The 19820-nt window shown below is 28.5% G+C and overlaps 1 protein-coding gene and 1 long non-coding RNA gene across 2 annotated transcripts; one reads left to right on the top strand and one right to left on the bottom strand.

The window, feature by feature from the left end:
- Positions 1–11808: 11808 nt before the first annotated feature.
- LOC148211090 (uncharacterized) lies at positions 11809–13464 on the top strand. The gene is made up of 2 exons (XR_015791824.1): positions 11809–12151; positions 12855–13464. It is a non-coding gene; the product is annotated as an uncharacterized LOC148211090 (long non-coding RNA).
- Positions 13465–15210: 1746 nt separating this feature from the next.
- LOC111026173 (uncharacterized) lies at positions 15211–17802 on the bottom strand. The gene is made up of 5 exons (XM_088125281.1): positions 17631–17802; positions 17444–17531; positions 17235–17355; positions 16197–16988; positions 15211–15294 (listed from the first exon to the last, which is right to left on the bottom strand). The coding sequence occupies exons 1-5, from the start codon at positions 17800–17802 to the stop codon at positions 15280–15282; spliced, it is 1188 nt and encodes a 395-aa protein (XP_087981407.1). The 3' UTR covers positions 15211–15279.
- Between the last annotated feature and the right edge of the window lie 2018 nt (positions 17803–19820).

Genomic DNA, 19820 nt, shown 5'->3' with positions numbered 1-19820 from the left:
TAGCAAGTAGTTTAAATAAACATTCATAATATGTTTGGAAATGGTCCATAGTGTTTGGTTATGTCGTTAATAAATGTATATACTTGAAAATTTTAACTAACTAAAGAGTTTACATCTAAAATATTATGCTAGCTTTAGTTGTCTTTTGTTGGAGTTATTTGTATGCGCCAATTGGAATTATTCCTAACGTCTAATAGCAAGACAAAATCACTTACATACTCTTAAGTAGTATTTTGAGAATAAATTTTTTTTTTATTTGATTGGGTTAATTTTAATTTTAAATTAGTTTAATATTTTGGTGGGAGCATAATTCATCTGGTAAGGCATCACCTCCTTAAAAGTCGAGAGTTCCCCTTTACAGTATTTGTTGAACTAACAAATTTTAAAATTAAATTGAATTTTATTTAAAAGTTAGAAGCTCAAATTTGAATAAGTGGTAGAATCAATATATTTCCATAACAAAGTTAAAAAAAAAAATTTGCAATAAGGAAAAAAAAAATCAAAACCCGGACAATAGGACCTGTTTGATCATGTAGTCATTTTTATTTTTTATTTTCTATTTTTCAATTTTGTTTCTTATTTTTGTTGTTACTTAAAAAAACATGTTTCCTAATTGTTTCTATTTGTTGCCTTTTTTTAACAATAAAAAACAGAAATATATTTCATAACTCTTTTTTATTTTTTATTCTCTTACATTTTTAATAAAAATTTGAAATTTTAAATGAAACGTAATTTATAAAAATAAAATATTCAAAATATTAGGTTATATATATATATATATATATATATATATAAAATTAATTAATTAATTAATTAATTAATTATTAGATGCTAATTGCATGCACATGAAAGTAAGAGAAAGCATAGCGTAGGGGTGTCTACGGAGAAACCACTCCAAGCAGTCAGCAGTAATTGACAACTCCAACTAAGAGGTTGTGAATTCGATCATCATCTACACATGTAAAAAAAAATCATTATACATTTTATAAAGAATAACACTTTCCAACCAATTGGGTGGGAGGGGTTGCTCACCACTAATTTTTTACCAGTGTATTTATTTATTCTAAATAAATAGTCTCTCGTCCCCCTCCCTTTCTTTCTGTGTCCCTCTTTTGTATATATAAAGAAAAATTATTTATGTACCACTGATCAATAAAGAAGTATTGTCGCCAAAGCGAGCATGCTCAGCGTAATTGACATATATCTCCAAGTGAGTTCGATCCCCCACATGTTGTACTAAAAAAAGATAGACAAGTATTTTCGTTTTGTAAATAAAAATATTAATGAATTTATTTATATTTTTAAAAAACATGAATGGAAAAAGAAAAACAAAAAACAATATTCTTTTATTTTTGTTATAGGGTAAAATTGAGGTGCCACACGTTGAAGGCCCGTCCAACCATGCGGGCCAGGTTAAAGAAAGAACCATCTTAATTGGTAAATTTACCAACGGCTATAATCATATTAATCCTCCTATTCAACTAATTTCAACCATTTTTCAACGCTTTGTAGTATTTTTAAAACCTTCAGAATCTATCATTTTTGTATGATTTCTTTTGTTCCGTATTTCTAAATGGGTTTCGAATATAAAAATCATTTTTTATTGGTCTAGTCAATATTATGAATGGATCAATAATTGATCCCTATTTTTAATAACCATCGAAATCATAATAAAAATAACCATCGAAATCATATCCCCTCCCAAACATGTAAAATAACCATCGAAATCATAAATTATCTTATAACTCATGAATCAGCTGATTAAAGATTAATCTTGTGAAATAATTAGAATTCAAGAAATAAGCATTTACTAGTAGATGTATAGACATATTCCTCTCCTCTCAATAATTAATTAAATTCTAACCGCAAGTTCATACCCACAAAAAAATAGTTTTACCCCCAACACACAAATTCTAACCACATAATCTTAATGTGAAAGAAAGAAAAAAAAAAACTCAACTAATAAAAAATAATAATAGTTTCATTATTATTAGAGTACAGTCAACTTAATGAAATTAATTTCGTCCTCCATCATATATTGAATAGTCAATTGAATTAAATTAATTAAGAAGCTTCAAGGTTTCGAGCATCTCTAATATACTAATAAAATGTGCAATAATAGAGATATTTAATGTTATATTAAGTTATTATAAAATTCATAAGTTCATTTTCCAATAAAAACAAGTTTAAATACTATTTTAATCCGTTATATTTTTTACTTTGATTCATTTTTTTTCCTTTATTTGTAGGTTTCGAACACAGGACCTCTTGGCTCTTATACTATTTTAAATATTATTAAATTATCAATAAATTCAAAACTTTAAACTAATAGGTTATGGTATATTTAATGAGTTGTTTTGAGAGTAGAAAGATTTGAATGAACAAAAGTTGGAAATATAGAAATTAAAATAGTCGTCTGGAAAGTATAAGTACCACGATAGTATTTAAATCAAAACAAGAGAAATTATATAGTTTTCCTTAGCTTGCTTTGGGTGGGATCCATTTTTCCTTTTTTTTAGTTCGATTTTTTCTTCGCGTAAGTAAAATTAAGATCAAACTTGTGGCCAACAAAAATTTGACTAACATTATCGTACTAACAAAGATAATTTTAAAAATATTAATTTAATTGCCTCAAAAAATTAAAATAAAATAAAGGTAACGTCTTCATTACAATAATAAAATGTTATTTTATTTCCACGCCATGACTTCGATTCGAGGGGGTTAGCACAGAAGTGTATTTTTTTTCCTACTCTATTCTTTTGTCTATAACTTTAATATTCCATTATCATTTACTTACATAATAAATGTTTTACTTATTTTATTTTAATTGATTCATTCTCGATACACAAAACAAATTTTAATGGTTCACTTTTTAATTTATAAACTAATTTTATTTTTATATTAGCTATTAACGTCAATCCATTGATTAATTTAAAATTTACTATATTTTTCTAGAAGTAAATTTTACCACGTTACTCCTTTTATGGTATAATTTTGATATGTATGCATGACCTAAAATTTTTCTTTTCTTCTAGAAAAATAAAATTTCGAAATTAATAGTAAACCTTATTTTAAAGACTAATTATTAATACAATTTCAATATCATTTTTTTTCTTATGTTGGATTGAATAATCTTTATATTTTATCATTGATTAACTTTTAAATTTGAAGAAACATTTGCAACACCCTATTAGCAACAACTAATACGAGCAAAAGTCTGATTATAGAATGGTAACTACTAGCTAGACTTCTATCGGTTGTGAATTTGTGAAGAAAGAGAAGAAATCTTACTTACTTAGTGATCATAAGAGTGGAAAAAAAAAGGGAAATTAGTGGTCGCAGAGAATAGAGTGAAGAAAAAGGAAAATTTCTTGTAATGTGTGATGATATTGCTTGTAGATAAGGTTGGCTTGAAGTGTTGGTGTAATATAATTTAATATATAGGTTTATCTATATATTAAATTTTGGCCTATATGTCGATATTTTCATCGACATTTTTGTATCAATAGATTCAACATCGATATGAAAAATAAGTCAACATTTCTACTGCAAAAATATAGACCAAATATAAAAAATATCAACCAAATATCACTAATATGGACATAATATTAATGTTAATGCACATTTTAACTTATTTTAAAATGGTAAAATTCTTAATTATTTGTTAATTTAAATATTTGTTATAAATTTCTTATTTTTATAATTTTTTTAGAAATATCCATCGGCAATCGACTATCGACATTTCATTGAAATCATAAAATCAAAAACTTGACATTTCCATCCATAACCATATTTGGTCACATGAATATAGATCAACGTGGACTTTGGGTGTCGTGGAATTGTGTGACTTGAGTTCTTAGTATTGTGAATTAATTATATTCAAGTTGTTAGAACTATCAAATCAAAACCTAATCAATTTTTCTTCCCCAAAGCCAAGCAGATGATAGTTAATTAAATAATAATATAGAAAATGCAAAGTAAGGGTAGAGAACCAACACCATACCAGAGTTTATCTAGTTCGTCCTAAACTCGAGACTATGTCCAATCTTTTACAAGTTCTACTATAATATCAAGATTACAATGAGATTTATCAACGTTCTACAAAACTTTATAAGTACCACAATAATGACTACCTGTCATTTGAAGGAACCACAACAATTAACATGAAATCTCTCTGTTGTATATCTCTCCCACGTCCCAAAGAAGAACTGTTGTTGCACTCTCCTCTCTCACCTCTCTTTGGGTGCTGCGGAGTCATGGGCGACGCCCTAGACACTTAAGTCTAGTGCTTGAGAACTATCTTCTTGACTTCTGGATTCTGTTTTGTACTACCATGCTTCTTTGCTCCATTTCTCTATTTCCTTCCGTTCAAGCTTCACAACTATCTTTCAACAAATCTACTTGATAGTTTAGACTCCATTTAAGTTCTCTTATAAAGCTCGACTAATTTTATATTTGTGAAGGTTCAAGATTTAACTTATCCACATTTCGATTAATTTTATAGAACAACTATTTAACACTACAATACATTTAATATTTCGGATCCACTTGACAATCATTAAGTTTTTAATTTTCTATTTTTGAAAATTACACTGGTTTACACATCTGAAAAAATGGAAGAATTTAATACAGATAAAGTTGAATATTAAATTTGAAAGAGAGAGATTTGTGGGGACGTAGCTGAGGACAAAGTTAAAGCATAATCAGAGAATGCTTGGGAGATTAATTAGTGCTTAATCACTTCCCTTGGTCCCATTAATTTGGAATCTCATTCTTTTTAATTAATTAATTAATTATGGGTTGAGAAAGGGGATTCCTCCAACCCAACCCCATGTCATGACAACCTTTCGAGGGCGATGTAGGCGGTAACAAAACAAGCCACCCATATTTTATTGTAATATATATAAAATCAATTATACTTTTTTGTTTTTTAATCGTACATAATTTTTTATTTGACTCTATGCCATTAATTCATTTATAAAACCATTAATCGAGTTTTAGATAATATATAAAAGTCCAACTCAAACAAAAAAAAAAAAAATATATATATATATAATATTCAGAAGTTTAAGACTTGCAGTTTGAGAAGATTTTAGGGGAAAATATACCTTTGAAAATTTGGAGTGGATGTCTATTTTGTCTCACAAATTTTAAAAGGAATATTTTTTGTCCCTGATATAGCTGGCGTCAACTCGTGTCGTAAGGTGTTGGGTTAAGTCCTGCAACGAACGCAACCCTCGTCGATTCTAAATGGTCTCTAAAATACTTTCATCATTAGTTGACTAATATTAAGATGACATGACGATTCGATTGTTAACTAAATTGTGGAGTTGACCAAAATATATAATATATATATGTAAAATTTGGAAATTTGAATGTGTTTGTGGTCACTTAAATTTAGAACGAGGAGGTGTTTCTTGTTCAGATTTGGAAGAGGAACGCTTTCAAACATTCCTCTTCCAAGTTCTCCTCATGAGGTAGGTGGCGAAGCTCGCTATAAAGGGAGGAGGAGGAGAGAGAAAGTGGAAGAAGGAAGGTGATAGAAAATTCAATAACCACCGTAAAAATACTATTAAATTAATATATTTTTTCAAATCAATAATATATAGTTAGAAATTTAACTGCCACAATAGGTTAATATTAGTCAACTAATGGTCAAAACATCTCAGAGACCACTTTAAATCATTTATAAATTCGAGGGACCAAAAATATTTAATTTGAAACTTTAAAGATTAAATAGAGACACATACTCCAAATTTCATAAACCAAAAGCTTACGTTGCTCTCGAATTTATATTAACATCCCAAAACATATTTCTTCCTTTTTCTCTAAACATATCCGTTTCTTCCATTCTTTAGCCTAAATATGAAAGCTTCTAAGGGTACTATTTAAGGCTAAAATCCACCTTCCTCATCATGCTGGTAGGCTTGATAGGTTGGCAGAGGATTGCAGACGGCTCTATTGAGGCCAATGCCATCCTAGTGAAAGGACTATGTCTCAAATCGAAAGACTACATCGAGTTGACTAGAGTGGACGTGGGTCAACTTCGAATATTTCAATACTAACTTAAGTATTGATGTGTTGGACAAGCACACCCAAACCATCGGTTGAAGTGAAATCAGAGCCTCACATTGATTGGGAAGAACCATGGTACAGTGAAAACAATTTTTTTTATTTGTACGAAATCTTTTTAAATAAAACTAAAAGCAAAACTACGAAGGTTTTTATCCAAAGTGGATAACAAAATTGTCGAAGATATGTGAAGGTTTCTAACTTATAAGGGGAGTAGACCATTTTAATTTTCTCAAATACTTTTGAAAGTTTTACTAAGCACTTTGGAAAAAACTACTAATTTAGAGTCATTTTAAATGAAAAAATGTTGTCTGGCAAGAAGTTGCAGGGTTGGGTTACATTCTAAATATTAAAACAAAAAAACTAATTTTAGAAATATCTCACATATTTAAGAACATTTAAAAAATAACACTTAGTGATGTTTATTTAAAAATTAATTTTAAAACTTTGACCTAAAATTACTCTAAAATTTATAGTGAGAAAAGCGTACGTACATACATATACATACATTTATTTATTTATAGTGGGTAGAATCACCTTTAAATATAATGTAACCAAGATTACAATATTCTAAAAGAAACATAATAAAAAACACATCATTAATTAAAAACGTTTTGAAAAAAAATCACTTAGGAAAATGGGGTTGTATTTAAAAAAATAACACGATGAAATGGGCTTTACCCCAAACTAAAAAATAAAAAATAAAAAACGACCGATCATTAACACACATTATCACAAAAACATTATCTATCTCTCCCAATTTTGTTTTTTAAAAGAAAAAAAAATCCAACTCCTTTTAGATTGAAGAACGTACACTTTTCCTTTCTTTAGTTTTAATAATTGGTCGAGTGAACTCTTTATATTCAAATAGAAATAATTGATTTTTAAAAACCAAAGCATGTAAAACGATATTTATTTTTCAAATGCTAAACTACCACTATGTTATTTAATTAAACAACATTATTGACCAAGTGCGTCATTTAGATCTTTTCAAAAAAAAAAAAAAAGTGCGTCATTTAGATAAAATTAAAAATTTTAAAACATAAAGGGAAAAAAATTTGTGAATGTATAGTCGAACTAGAGACCGAATTATATTTAACCTGAGAAAGGAAAACACCTATCAAGTTAATTATATTACAAAGCAAAATATAATTCTTTTATTTTTTAATGAAATGCAAGTTAATTCAAATGAATAATTAAGGGCTTTAGTGACATTTTGGGTTTCTAATTTTCAATTTTTTTTAGAAACATAACCATTTGTAACCGTGTCTCTGTTTCTCATTTTTCATGTGAAAAAATTTTAGAAAGATTTTTAATTTTTAAAAACATACAAATTTTTAATTTTTATATAAAAATTTTACATTTTACTTGATTTATAAAGTTTAGAGAACAAGAAAGTTATCAAAACATGCTTTGGTTTCTTTTTTCAATAAAAAGAAAAGAAAAAAAAAATAATTATCCAACACAATTCTATTTTTTATATTCAACGAGAGAAAATGAGAAATAAAAAATAAAAAATGAGAAATAAAAAATAGAATCGTTGCATAAACTAATCATTTAAATAGTGATTAAAAGTAGTTAGGATTGTTGGCATGAATTTTTTTTTTTAAACAAAAGTATAGGTTTGGATTAAAATTATACTAAGAAGCTTATGAAAACTCAATTAGAGGTATAATTTAGAATTAAAGAGTTGGGGGACAAAACATAGTGGAAGTGTATTTTAAATAGGAAAGTTGAATGATGAATCCAAGAATCCAAATTATAAATAAGGCAGGAAAAAAGGGGAATTTCAAGCTTGCTTCAGACCAAGTGAAAATGTTTTGAATTGTGACTCACAATTTTCAAATTATGATTTGGTTTGGCAGAGCTTTGTGGATCATTATTATTATTATTTATTATTCCTTTCTTCCCCCACTTTAATTTTGGACCACTAATTGCACCCCAATAAACATTCACTTTTTTTTTTCTTTTCCTCTTTGTGGCTTCCATTGTTGTGTTGTGTGGTACGACAATTTGATTAAGATATGGCTTTTGGAAATTGTTTTTATATATTTGAAGCACTTTGAAAAAAATAACAAAAAGAAAAATTAATTAAATGTTTCTTTTAGAAGCACTTTAAAATATTTTTAATGGTATGTTCGGTGGGTGTTGCAGTTATAACAAAAATGTTTTTTTAACATTCCTCTCTCTTTGATCATAATTTATATGAAAAAATTTAGGAAATACTTTTTAAAGAAACAAATGACATGTGATTTGTGAAATTTTGATAGTTTAAACGTGTCTTTTATATTTCGAAATTATTTTTACCATTCAAAATCATCCTGTTTGAAAGTAAAATAAAAGTGTTTTCGATAAATCACTCTTATATAATGTTTTTGACTCGTACTAGTTTGGGAAGTACCTTAGAAACAATTTTAAGAATTAGGAACCAAACATCATTATGATGTGTTTCTAATCATTTCAATTTTTGCTAATGCACTTATTTAAAATAAAAAAATAAAAAAAAGTTTCTCAAACATATACCTTTCATCCTTAATATCTCTACTAACTCTCAACAATATTCCCACTCACTCCTCTTTATACTACTATTTTCACATTAATCTATTTTTTTCACCCATACTTTATTTCACTAACTTTAACTAAATCTCCTCGTAAATTTAAATTTCCACTCTCATTAGCGATGTGATATTTAGAAGAAAAAAAAACTGTCTAATTTATCCATTTTCTCTGAGTAGTCTCTCCCCACAACTATAAAACTTTCTTTCACCAGTCTCTTCTTAGAGAATTTGTTAACCAATCTCATCTACACATATAATTTCTCTTACATAGTAGAAACAACTTTAAAAGAAAAAATATCCATTTAGTTGAGAAATATATTTAAAAAAAAAAAAAAAGAGTGGTGTGAATGATACTAAAAATTTGGAATGAGTTAAAAGGAATCGTGATGGGGGCAACTAGAATGATTGCATGTGGGAAAGGTTGATAGAATACAATAGGTTTGACTCTAAAATAGGGTTTATGTTTTTGTTTGTGGTGGAAAATGTTGAAGCTGACTGTTAAGTGAGATTCTCCAATCTTCATCATCATGCTGCCAAATCCTCTCCTTTTGTTGCTTCTTCTTCTTCTTTCTAATTTTCTTTAGTTTCTTTGTGATCTCACAATTTTCCTTTTTCTTTTCATTACTTTTTCAAGGGGTTTGGAGTTGGCCATAAGCAATATTCCTTAATGCAAGACACCATCATATGATTTGGGCCCTTCCAAAATCAATGGTTAACAATTGGGTGCTAGAAGTTTCCTACATAATCTAATCCTGAGAAAAAGATTATGTCCCCTAATGCCGACTATTTAAAGGTGTTTGGCATCGTTTTTGGATTTGATTTAATTCAAGTCAGGATTCAATATATTAATTCTATGATGGGAAGATAATCGCTCACCCATTTGAGTTATGCTCAAGTTGAGTAGGAAAAAAATAATTACATGATTAAAAATATGTTAAATTATAAATTAAAATAATTACATGATTAAAAATATGTTAAATTATAAATTTGGTCTTTATAATAGGTCGACCTACTTCAACTACGTCGAGAGAGATTATCTTTAATCCCTTTCATTAGTATGAGTTACGTTGACCGGAATATTGATGTGATACCCTCACTATGATGTAGAATGAGATAGTAGATAATTAGGTGGAGTAAATATATTTAGTTTAGTAGTGAATTTTTTACTAATTTGTTATTAAGTAGTGTTAGAGAGTGCATTAGTTATTTGTTTATATTTTCTAGTAAAGGCTAAAATTTCTAAATAACTGACTTTTGGTATGTTGTAAGAGATCCTTTTTGCAATGTCCAAGTAGAAAGGAGCTGTACATGGTTGAACTGGTATCACATCCGAACGAGAGGGATCCTGAAATCACGAGAGTATGGTTAAGGAAGGATTAAAAGAATAATTGATAATCACTACCTATATCAATAAAGTTCGCCTTCTTTTTCAGATACTCAATTATAAGAATTCCAAAGTTAAGCATGTTTCACAAAGGATTTTCTTAAGAAGCATGTGAATAAGCACAAAGCATGTTAATTGGACTTGCATTGGTCTATATGAATGATTTTCACTCTTCTAAGTAACTCAAATAAAGATGGTGACGCAACAATTAAATGTCAAATTCTGGGTCTGGAGCGTTACACTTTTTGAATTTTATTAAATAGAACCTTGTTTTCTTTTATCTCAATTTTGGAGAGTATCACCTTTAATTATTTGCTTTTTGAGATTGATTTTCCCAAGTTTTTTTTGGTCATTAACGTCATTATTTAACTATGTTGCATCACTCTCTTTAATTTAACATATTTAAAGCAAATTAGTGGTCTCTCACCATTCTTAAGTTTCATAATTTGTGTGCTTTGGTAGTAAAGTGTAACCATTATGCTTAAATAAGATCATTCTCGAGAGAATACAGAGGTGAACCATAATTTTTTATTTATATATTAAAGTTTATTTGGGTCAAATTGGCGATAATTGTTTTTTTCTTTTTAATATTAATTTTCATTTTCAATGCAAAATAATGTTGTTATAATTATCATTGACGGTTTCCAATAAAATCTGCCCATACAAATACGAAATAAATTTATTTTACTAATAAAGTTTCCTTCTATTTTCTACAAATTATCAGTATTATTCTAATATTCTTTTTGGAAATATAAAATCAAATATTTTATTCAAACGTAAGAGAGAAGACCAGCCGACCAGACACTCTCTCTTCCGATGAAAGACACCTATTTTATATTATTAATATGCACTGTTGACATTTAACTATTTTGTTTTATTCAAATATGAAAATAAATATATATTATATTTCAGAAATATAAGAGGGAATGAACTTCAATTAATAAAAAGCCATCATAAAAGAAAAATTATTGTTCAAAACTCAAACGAAAGCAGTGTAATATTTTATGCAATAATCATTGCATAAACAATAATTGATTTAATATAATTATAGAAATGGTTAATTGATTAACTATAATAATCACTCATGGGCATGTCCTCTACTTTTTATTATATTTATAATAATTTAATGATAATCTTTTATCTGAAATATGTTAGATTTCTCATTATCTCTTTATAAATAAATAAAAATAAAAGAATGTTAAATATATAATTCCGTCGTTTAGTTATTTTTTAATTTCGTGATTTCCATTGTCCTTGCTCTCACAAAATTTTGTGTCTTAATAAGTCCTTCTCGTAAACTTAATTAATTTAATATTTACATAGGATAGTAACCTATACTATTTAAGAATTACTTGATGCGGACTAAAATTCAAACATGTTTATGGTGGAACAAATTTAAATAGAGTTAAAAATTAATAAAGATATACTATACACAAAAATTGAAAAATTAATAAAGATATATTATACACAAAAATTGGATATATCATTAGTTTTTGAAGTATAGAGACCAAGTAAACGTATAGTTTTGAAAGTTCAACTATCTATTAGCGCTTAGATAAATTTGTAATTTAACTTTATATATTTAACTTAAAAAAAATTATTATGCAATGGAAGAAAAGAGATAAGAAAGTGAAAAGAATGATTGAGGTGTGGCATTCCACTCCACAACCACACCACAACTTCAAGTGCTTTGTGGCCTTTAATTTAACGGAGTGGAACCAAATAATTGTCAACCCTTACCATCCCATTCTTCTTTTGATGTGTCAATTGTGAAAATTTCTTAACTTGGGGCCAATGAAATCAATGTTCCTCTAACTCTAATTCATAACCATCCATTATTTTCTTTGTTATTTTTTGTTCTATAATGATGTTTGCTTTTGAACTTTTTTCTCCCCTTTTCCACTAAACACTTGAATTCTCTTTCTGGAAGATATGGGTGTTGTGGGAATATAGGACTTGGGCATTATATATTTCTTCACAAGATGTATTATTAGTGTAGGTTGGACTTTGTGTGCATTTTTTAAAAGTATAGCATATGCCCATTACATTTTATCTATCTTTATTTGCATCCATCAAATCTGGGTTTCTGCGAGTCATCGTGTTCTGGAAGCCCATGTTCTACCACGAACTAATAAAAGTAAGTGCACAAGTTGTAAAGATAAGCACGTAAGGTTGAAGATAGGACTTTCAATTTCAAACATTATATTCAAGTAGCGTTTATAAAAGAAAGAGTGGCTTTTTTTTCATATATTTGATGTAGTAGAGCTCCTTCATGAGATGTATTTTCTTAAAGTTCTCATTCATTAGAATGTATTGTTAGTGAGCTTCTTGCCATGCTTATTAAGAAATCCACTAAAATAAGGTACTTTATCAAAAAAAAAAAAATTAAGAAAAGAGGGAATATACAGTTTCACCCCATATAATGCTTTTGTGCAATAAAATAAATAGATTTCCTCTCTTTTGAGAAGAAATACAATGTCTCATATTGGGGCATTGATTTATTATGTTGTGTCCACTTACTTTGCCCACACCTTTTTTTATAATTAGTCAACTCTTTTTTGTCCATATATTGATATATAATTAATTGTCTCATGGCCCCTTGCTCTCATGGACAGGCATCCTTGTTCTCCCTCATATTGGCATATATTCATTTCATGTGCCTTATCATTTATTTTTGTTCAGAGGTTTTACATCTTATAAGCTTATAGCTAAGTACAATACATCCATATATTAAAATGAAGCTTCTGGGTTGAGTTAAAAGAAATTTGAGTAGACTAGGTCTCCAAGGTAAATAATGTTGTCATTTTGAGAAAATTACCGTGTCGATGTGCATTTTTTAGCAGGAGGATACGTCAGCTACAATCTTACAGGAAGAAGCTCGCATTGGGGTGTGGGTGCTAAGCCAACTACACTTAGAAATTAAAGTGTCGAGCAAAACTCAAAAGAAGTGGCAAGAATTTGCATACCTTTGAGAAGGGTGAGACTCAACCTTTTATAACAGGAGAGTATTGAGAAGTGTGACTCTGCCGTTATAGCGTCGTACTTGTCCATTAATAGATTTTATGCCAACTACGAGGATAGCCAAAATGATCCTTTTTGTTGAATGTCAACCAATATTCCACCAGGTGAAATCTTTCCTAGATCAGGGTTGATCTGAGCTTTATTCGCTTTGTCACATGAACTTCCTCCTCGTCTTTGAGGTGCATGAGCTGAGACCCAGATCCACGTATCCAAGCAACGGTCACATGTTGTGTTAGATTTTACCTATATAACATAGTTTTTTACTATTTAAATTCTTGTTATATTACAGGTTTAGTTTTTAACATTCAAATTCATGTTTAATAGATCTCTAAACTATAAAAACTGTCTAAATAAGTTCTTGAGCTTTCAATTTTGTTTCTAATAAGACCCTAAATTTTAAAAGTGTATGATAGATTCCTAAATTTTTAATTATGTGTCTAATAGGTCCTTGATCTATTGAACATTTTTTTAGAAATCTATTTCACATAAAATTTTAATTTTGTGTCAAATAGAATCATAAACTTTCGATTATGTATGTCTAATACAAGTCCAAAAATTTTGAAGATATCGAGTAGGTCAATGTGACTATTATATATAAAATTAAAAGTTAAGAAATTAATTATTAAATACAAAATTAAAACTTTATAACCTATTAGACATGAATTTATTTGATGTTTTCAAAAGTTATAACTTAACCCATAAATTTTTTGAAATAGTTCCATTTTGTCCATGCATTACTTTTCTTTTTTTCAGTTATAATAATAGTAGTGGGATATTTTACAACATAAAAGGACACAAGTTTTATATTAAATGAATACTTTTCGAAGTTGAGAGGAGAGCTCGTTAAGTTTTTGAAAATTTAAGATTGGTTTGGTAACGTTTCTATTTTCTGTTTTTCGTTTCTAATTTTATTAAGAAATCTAAACATTTTATAACTGTGTAGGTTTCTTATTTCTCTTCTTTTTTTATATATATAAACATTCTATAAAAATTTTGGAAACAACGCAAAAAAGTTTCTTTGTTTCTTTGTTTAGTTTTTAATTTGTTCCAACATAAATAAAAAGTTTGCTTTATCGTCCTTCAATCTATGAATCTTGAGGTCATGCAATTCTACTTTCTTTATTAAAAAGAAAAACAAAACAAAAACAAGAAAGGAAAACGTTACCAAATTATTTTAATCATACATGGGTGGGTGGAGTCCGAGATAAGTTGTCTTTAGTTTCTTAAGAATATATATGATTTGATTAACATGGAAGAGTGAAATTTAAAAAACCAATAATAATAAAGAAATTTTGAAAGTTAAAATTCAAATGATTTTCTTTAAATGCTACGAATCCTTTAAATTGTGGGATTTGCTATCAACAAATAATTAGGAAGGAAAAATATGTAGGTAATTTCATTATAAAAGTGTGGCTACTTTTTGAATTTTTGAGTCAAAAATACCCATTTAGTACTAGTTCATTATTTAAAACAATTTGCTTAGTTATTTAATTGGACTCAAAATTTTAAAAATTAAATTAGTTAGTTTTACTTTTTTTTTTTTTTCCATAACTTTCCCAATCTAGAATACTCATAATTCTCATAATTGAACAAGTTGTTCAAATATGTTTTTTAATCAGGTTGCTCAACCAACCTCATCTCCATGGTAGTTAGAATTAATTTAATAGCTAATTTCTAATTATAGGTAACAAAAGAGTAGACACTTATATTTGAACTATTTAATTGAATATATTTAAACCATTTATGTTGAGTGATTTTAATTATAACCTCATTGATACTAACTTAAATATAGTTCAATTTGTTATAACATACCTTCCTGAATTTAAATTTCAACCTCCACATAATGTTGTACTAAAAAAGATTATGAGCTTGTTAAGTTTCCTACCGTGGTGTAAATTATTTGAGAAGTGTCTTTGATCATAAATCAACGAAATACAAATTCAAGGAAATTAAGTGGCTAACTACAAACTTATAAATTGATGTATACAAGACCCTTTATTTCATACTATGTATTTTAATAAACATAAGTTGAATAAATAAAACACATATTACCATTTTATTTCTTGAAAAATAATATTTTTTTGTATTTTTTTTTTTACACAAATTGGATATGGAGTTCGAAATCTCACCTCAAGGGAAGAAATAAATGCCAATTAACTCTGAACTGTACTCATGTTTGCTTTTTTTTTTTTTTTTTTTTAATCTCTTGTTGGTGCATTTCAAATTTACTCCCCTCGTCTTGCTTTATTTTCTTCCAATCTGCAGGATAATATATCACCGAGTTAATTAAGAACTAAGAAGTATTTCCCAAAAAAATTTGGGGAAAGGTTTCTGTTTCTAGCGACCTTTATTGTTATTTTAGGTTTCATTTTACAAACAAACTATTTTGACTATATGTCTTTTGTTTCTTTTCAGAGACATTATTTATTTCATCTTAAAATATAAGTTTATTTTTTTAAAGGTTTAAATTATATCTTGGTTGGTTTTATTATGTGTTTTTGTTATCCATTCACTTTTGAAATGTTTATTTTTTGATATTTGTTTATGGAGTTTTTTTTTCATTTTTGTCTACATACTTTCTAAACGTCTACTTTAATCTTTATATTTTTTAAAAGTGGTCGCTTTGATTTCTTCAACAAAATCCTAACCCAAATTTTATATCAAGTATAGTATTTCGCTTAAATTGTGATTGAAAAATGAGAGATAAAAAAAATAAACAAATAAACCAAAACAATCACTTTTTAAAAAAATTACGTAAATAACCAAACTATAACATTTTGAATATAAAATAACAAAAATAGACCAAAGGTAAAGTACTGAAACTTAAATTAATATTTCGAAAATACAATAATACAAAAATTGAGAATGCAATAACAGAAGTAGAAAAACTTATTTCAAAGATTAAAAAATCGTTTGGGTTATTGTGCTTTGGAACTTGTTTTGTTTTAATACATTCAACTCCCAAATTTTTGTTTTTCTGAACAAAATTCAACCGCCAAATATAATCCATGTTGTTTTATTAAATCCTAAATTAATCTTCGCCATTAATCCTATGATTTAGTCCTAATCTGCTTTCTCTTTATAAATTTAGAAAAAGAAATTCAAAACTATATTTGAAATTCATGCATTATCCGAAGAAAACAGTTTGAAAGAAAACGTACCAATTGCTTAAGCGTTTTATTGGGTGAAGCTGAACTCTTGGACATGAACCCTAAATCCCCAATTCCAATTCCATTTCGTCCCCGTGAATTCGAATCTCTCTCCTCAATTCCATTTCCCTTTCTCGAATTCATCACTCTCTCCACCATTCGACTCCCAAGAATGTTCGTCGATTCCGTTCTTCTCTGATCATTCCCCAAATTTCCGCCTCTGTTGATCTCCTGCTTCGCTTCCACCCTCCGCCCCCTCGTCACGCTCGGCGACGGCGAGCACGATTGCCTTCTGGGATTCATCGCCTCTGTTCTCTGCCCGGTTCCCACCTGCCGCCCTCTTGTCACCGAGCTCGACCGATCGGTCCTCAGATTCGGCGGCGTTTCGTTGGAAAAATCTGAAATTTGAGATGCTATTGTCGATCTCACAATTGGGGATGTCGTTCTGCTTCTCGGATTCGGAGTTGCTTTGGTGGTATTCGACGATCCTTTGGAGAGGTTTGAGGTTAGGTAATTCGTACAGTTTTCTTTCGGATTTATGGATTTGATGTTGTTGCTGTTGATGATGATGTTTCTTTTGATCGTGGGATCGGTTGATTTTTCCTGAGCCTGATTGGTTCTTAGGTTTGGATTTGGAGTTGGGGTAGTGGTTCTTTTGGTGTTTTTGGATTCAGTTGATGAATTGATGCGCGGTCTATGACTGGGAGTGATGAACCTGGATGGTATTTTTGGTTTTGTTGTCTGAGTTTTCTCCATTCCATTGCTTTTCTTTGTTGTTTCTGGATTGCTTGAAGCCTGGCCAGAAAATTACAACGGAGACGGAGAGTTTATAATGAGGTGAGACAGATATTGAGATTCGACGGATACATTATTGATATATATGGAGATTGGGGTGAGAGAAACCATGAAGGAGAATCAAGAGCTAATTATGTGGTCATAAAACCAATTTGATATTTCAGAGTTCAGAGTTTGGATGAAGAAGGTAAATAAAGATTTTCACTTCACATTGGATTGTTTCTGTAGTGAAAAAAAAATTCAGAAAAAGCGCACCTGTGACTGTGGCTGTGAGAGAGGTTGGACAAGTGGTGTATCTTTCTGGAAATTCATATGAGTAGCAGTGGCTTCCATTTCCAAAGATGGAAACAGAGGAGTTGCAGGTGGTGTTTTAAGCCTTCACCAAGCAGCAATTCATGAAGATAAGTTCAGAAATTAGATCGCCAATTAAATGAATCGTGAAGCAGAAAAGATTAGTTTTATACCAATCAAAATCGTTTTTATTGCCCTCAGAGAGAAGTTCAAATCCAGATTCTTTCCTGATCGATTGAATCCTGTAGAAAGGAGAATTCCCTGCAAAAGTTAACTCAAGATTAAATATAACCTTATCAAAAAATCCAACAAAACTCAGTATGGTTTGAATGGTGGAGATCATGGAGTTTTAAGTGCCACCATTGTTGTGCTCAAGCTCATCGGAGACAGGCAGAAGAAGGCAGGCAGTGCGTTCCTTGTCGCGCTTATGCAGTTCCCGGAACAGATGGAGATCTTCATTGTCTCTTTCCTTTCGACCCTTTAAATGCAGGCTCATCATCCATCTGCTTTTGTTTTCACTGCTATTGTTCATGGTGGAGTTCCCTTTTCTTGAAAATCTTTCTGAAATTTCTTCTTAGGATCTGTAATGAATGGTAATGGAGACTGGTGGTATTATTGTTCTTAAGAACAAATAAAGGTGAGACTTTTGGCTTCGTTGGAAGAGAGAACTCAGCCAAATGGAAGACACTGCCGGCAACTTCGATGTCTTTGTTTTGAGCTTTTGGTAAAAGTTTGGAGAACTTGTAAGAGGGTATTATAATAAGAGTGCTTCTCTAAGAATCATTGGAAAACCAGATTCCTCCATACCAGACATTTGGCTCCCTTCATATTAACATTTAAGTGTCAGTTATTATTATATAATAATTTAGTATTTGTAATTTACAAATCTATTTAATTCTTCCTTAGTTTTATTTAATTCTTCCTTCATATTTAATCCTAATATGAACTATACAAACTTGAGATTCTCAATGAGTTTTATTTGCCATACTTGGGAGAGAAATATGAAGAACTACAAGGACAAGAGAGGGCACATATTTAAGTCTAAATTCAAAAAGAACAAAGTACAAGGATATGTTTGTTTTACTCAAAAGTCAGGATGGAAAAGGAAAAGACCTATGTTTTGTTATACATCCAAATGCATAAATCATATTAAAAAAACATTTGAAAATGTCAAAAAGAAATGTTTCTAAAGGTCACCTTCATATAGTATAATTAAAATCAATTATTGTGCCAATGGCCGTCCCTGCCTGTTATAATTGGCCGTCCATCATGGCTAAATTACACGTTTAGAAATTTTTTAACTTTAAAATGTGTTTGATAAGTCTCTGAACTTTTAAAATTTTATGTTTAATAAGCTTCTAAATTTTAAAAATGTTTAATAGATCTCTCAACTTTCAATTTTATTTTGTGTCACAAATTATAAAAAGCAATTAAATTGTGGAATGGATTATGTTGTGTTTGCATTAAATTAATGGCCATTAAATAGGCTTCAAGACATAACGACTTAATATTAGTTTAGGCACATATTAACCCTTTAAGACTAGGCATCACATAAAGACTAGGAACTAAATTTGAAAAACTCAAAATTACATATTAATATTAATCTTTAATCTATTTGATATTTTTTTTTCAAAATTAACAAATATATTAGACATAAAAATTGAATTTTGTGTCTAATAGATGTGTGAATTTGAAAAATATTGAATAGGTCAAGAAATATTAGATACAGAGTTTGAGATTTCATCGGCCTATATATTAGACACATTAAAAGTTTAGAAATCTATTAGATATTTTTTAAAACACAAAATTAAAAGTTCAAAGATCTACTTAACACTTTTAAGTCAAATGGACTTATTAGATACAAACTTAAAGTTTAATAACTAAATTTGTAATTTAACGATTATAATAATTAACATTAGCTATCAAACTTCTAAAGTGATGTTTCTTCCCTAGAGTTTGATATCGATAAGAAAAATAAAGATTATTTTGGATAAGATCATGGATCAAAGAATGAAAAAAAAACTTTCAACAATTTTGTAAAAAAAATGTAACAAATTCTCATTCAAGACTTTTAACGTTTAAATAGGTAATTGGCATTTATCTCCGACCAATAGGTTGTGATGAGTTCTTAACAAAGTTTACGATCTAAATAAATGTGTTGACTGCACTAATTACTTGTTTAAATGGGAATAATGAAGTTTTCTGTTTTTTTTTTTAAGAAAATAATATATACATTATTTATTTATTAAAACTAATTATTTTAAATTAGTTAGTTAGTATGTTTAAATTAAATTTATTATCAAGTTTAAATTAATTGATAATAATTTATTAAATTAGCAAAACCAATTCTGAATTGTATAAATTAATCGACAACCTTAAGCCATTTACATTGTAAAAAATAAATTAAAATAATGCAATTAAGTAGCTAATAAAAATATTAATTAATTAATAACATATTGTATTATATTTATTTATTTATAATTATATAAATTAATTAAGTATAAATATTCATTTTTTCAAATAACTATAATTAAGTAAATTCATTAATTA

The sequence above is a fragment of the Momordica charantia genome (assembly GCF_013281855.1).
Source record: "Momordica charantia cultivar OHB3-1 chromosome 6 unlocalized genomic scaffold, Mcharantia_2.0 BLBB01000006.1, whole genome shotgun sequence".
Lineage (NCBI taxonomy): Eukaryota > Viridiplantae > Streptophyta > Magnoliopsida > Cucurbitales > Cucurbitaceae > Momordica > Momordica charantia.
Note: the sequence above shows the minus strand (reverse complement) of the source record. Positions and strands in the feature narration are given on the sequence as shown.

Bases quoted from the DNA above. Each gene is read 5' to 3' on its own strand.
- LOC111026173 (XM_088125281.1), bottom strand. From the start codon at position 17,802: ATGAACAATAGCAGTGAAAACAAAAGCAGATGGATGATGAGCCTGCAT. The intron at 17,356-17,443 runs GTATAAAACTAA...TGCTTGGTGAAG, and splicing joins AATAAAAACGATTTTGATTG to GCTTAAAACACCACCTGCAA. The intron at 16,989-17,234 runs GTGCGCTTTTTC...CCGTTGTAATTT, and splicing joins TCTCACAGCCACAGTCACAG to TCTGGCCAGGCTTCAAGCAA.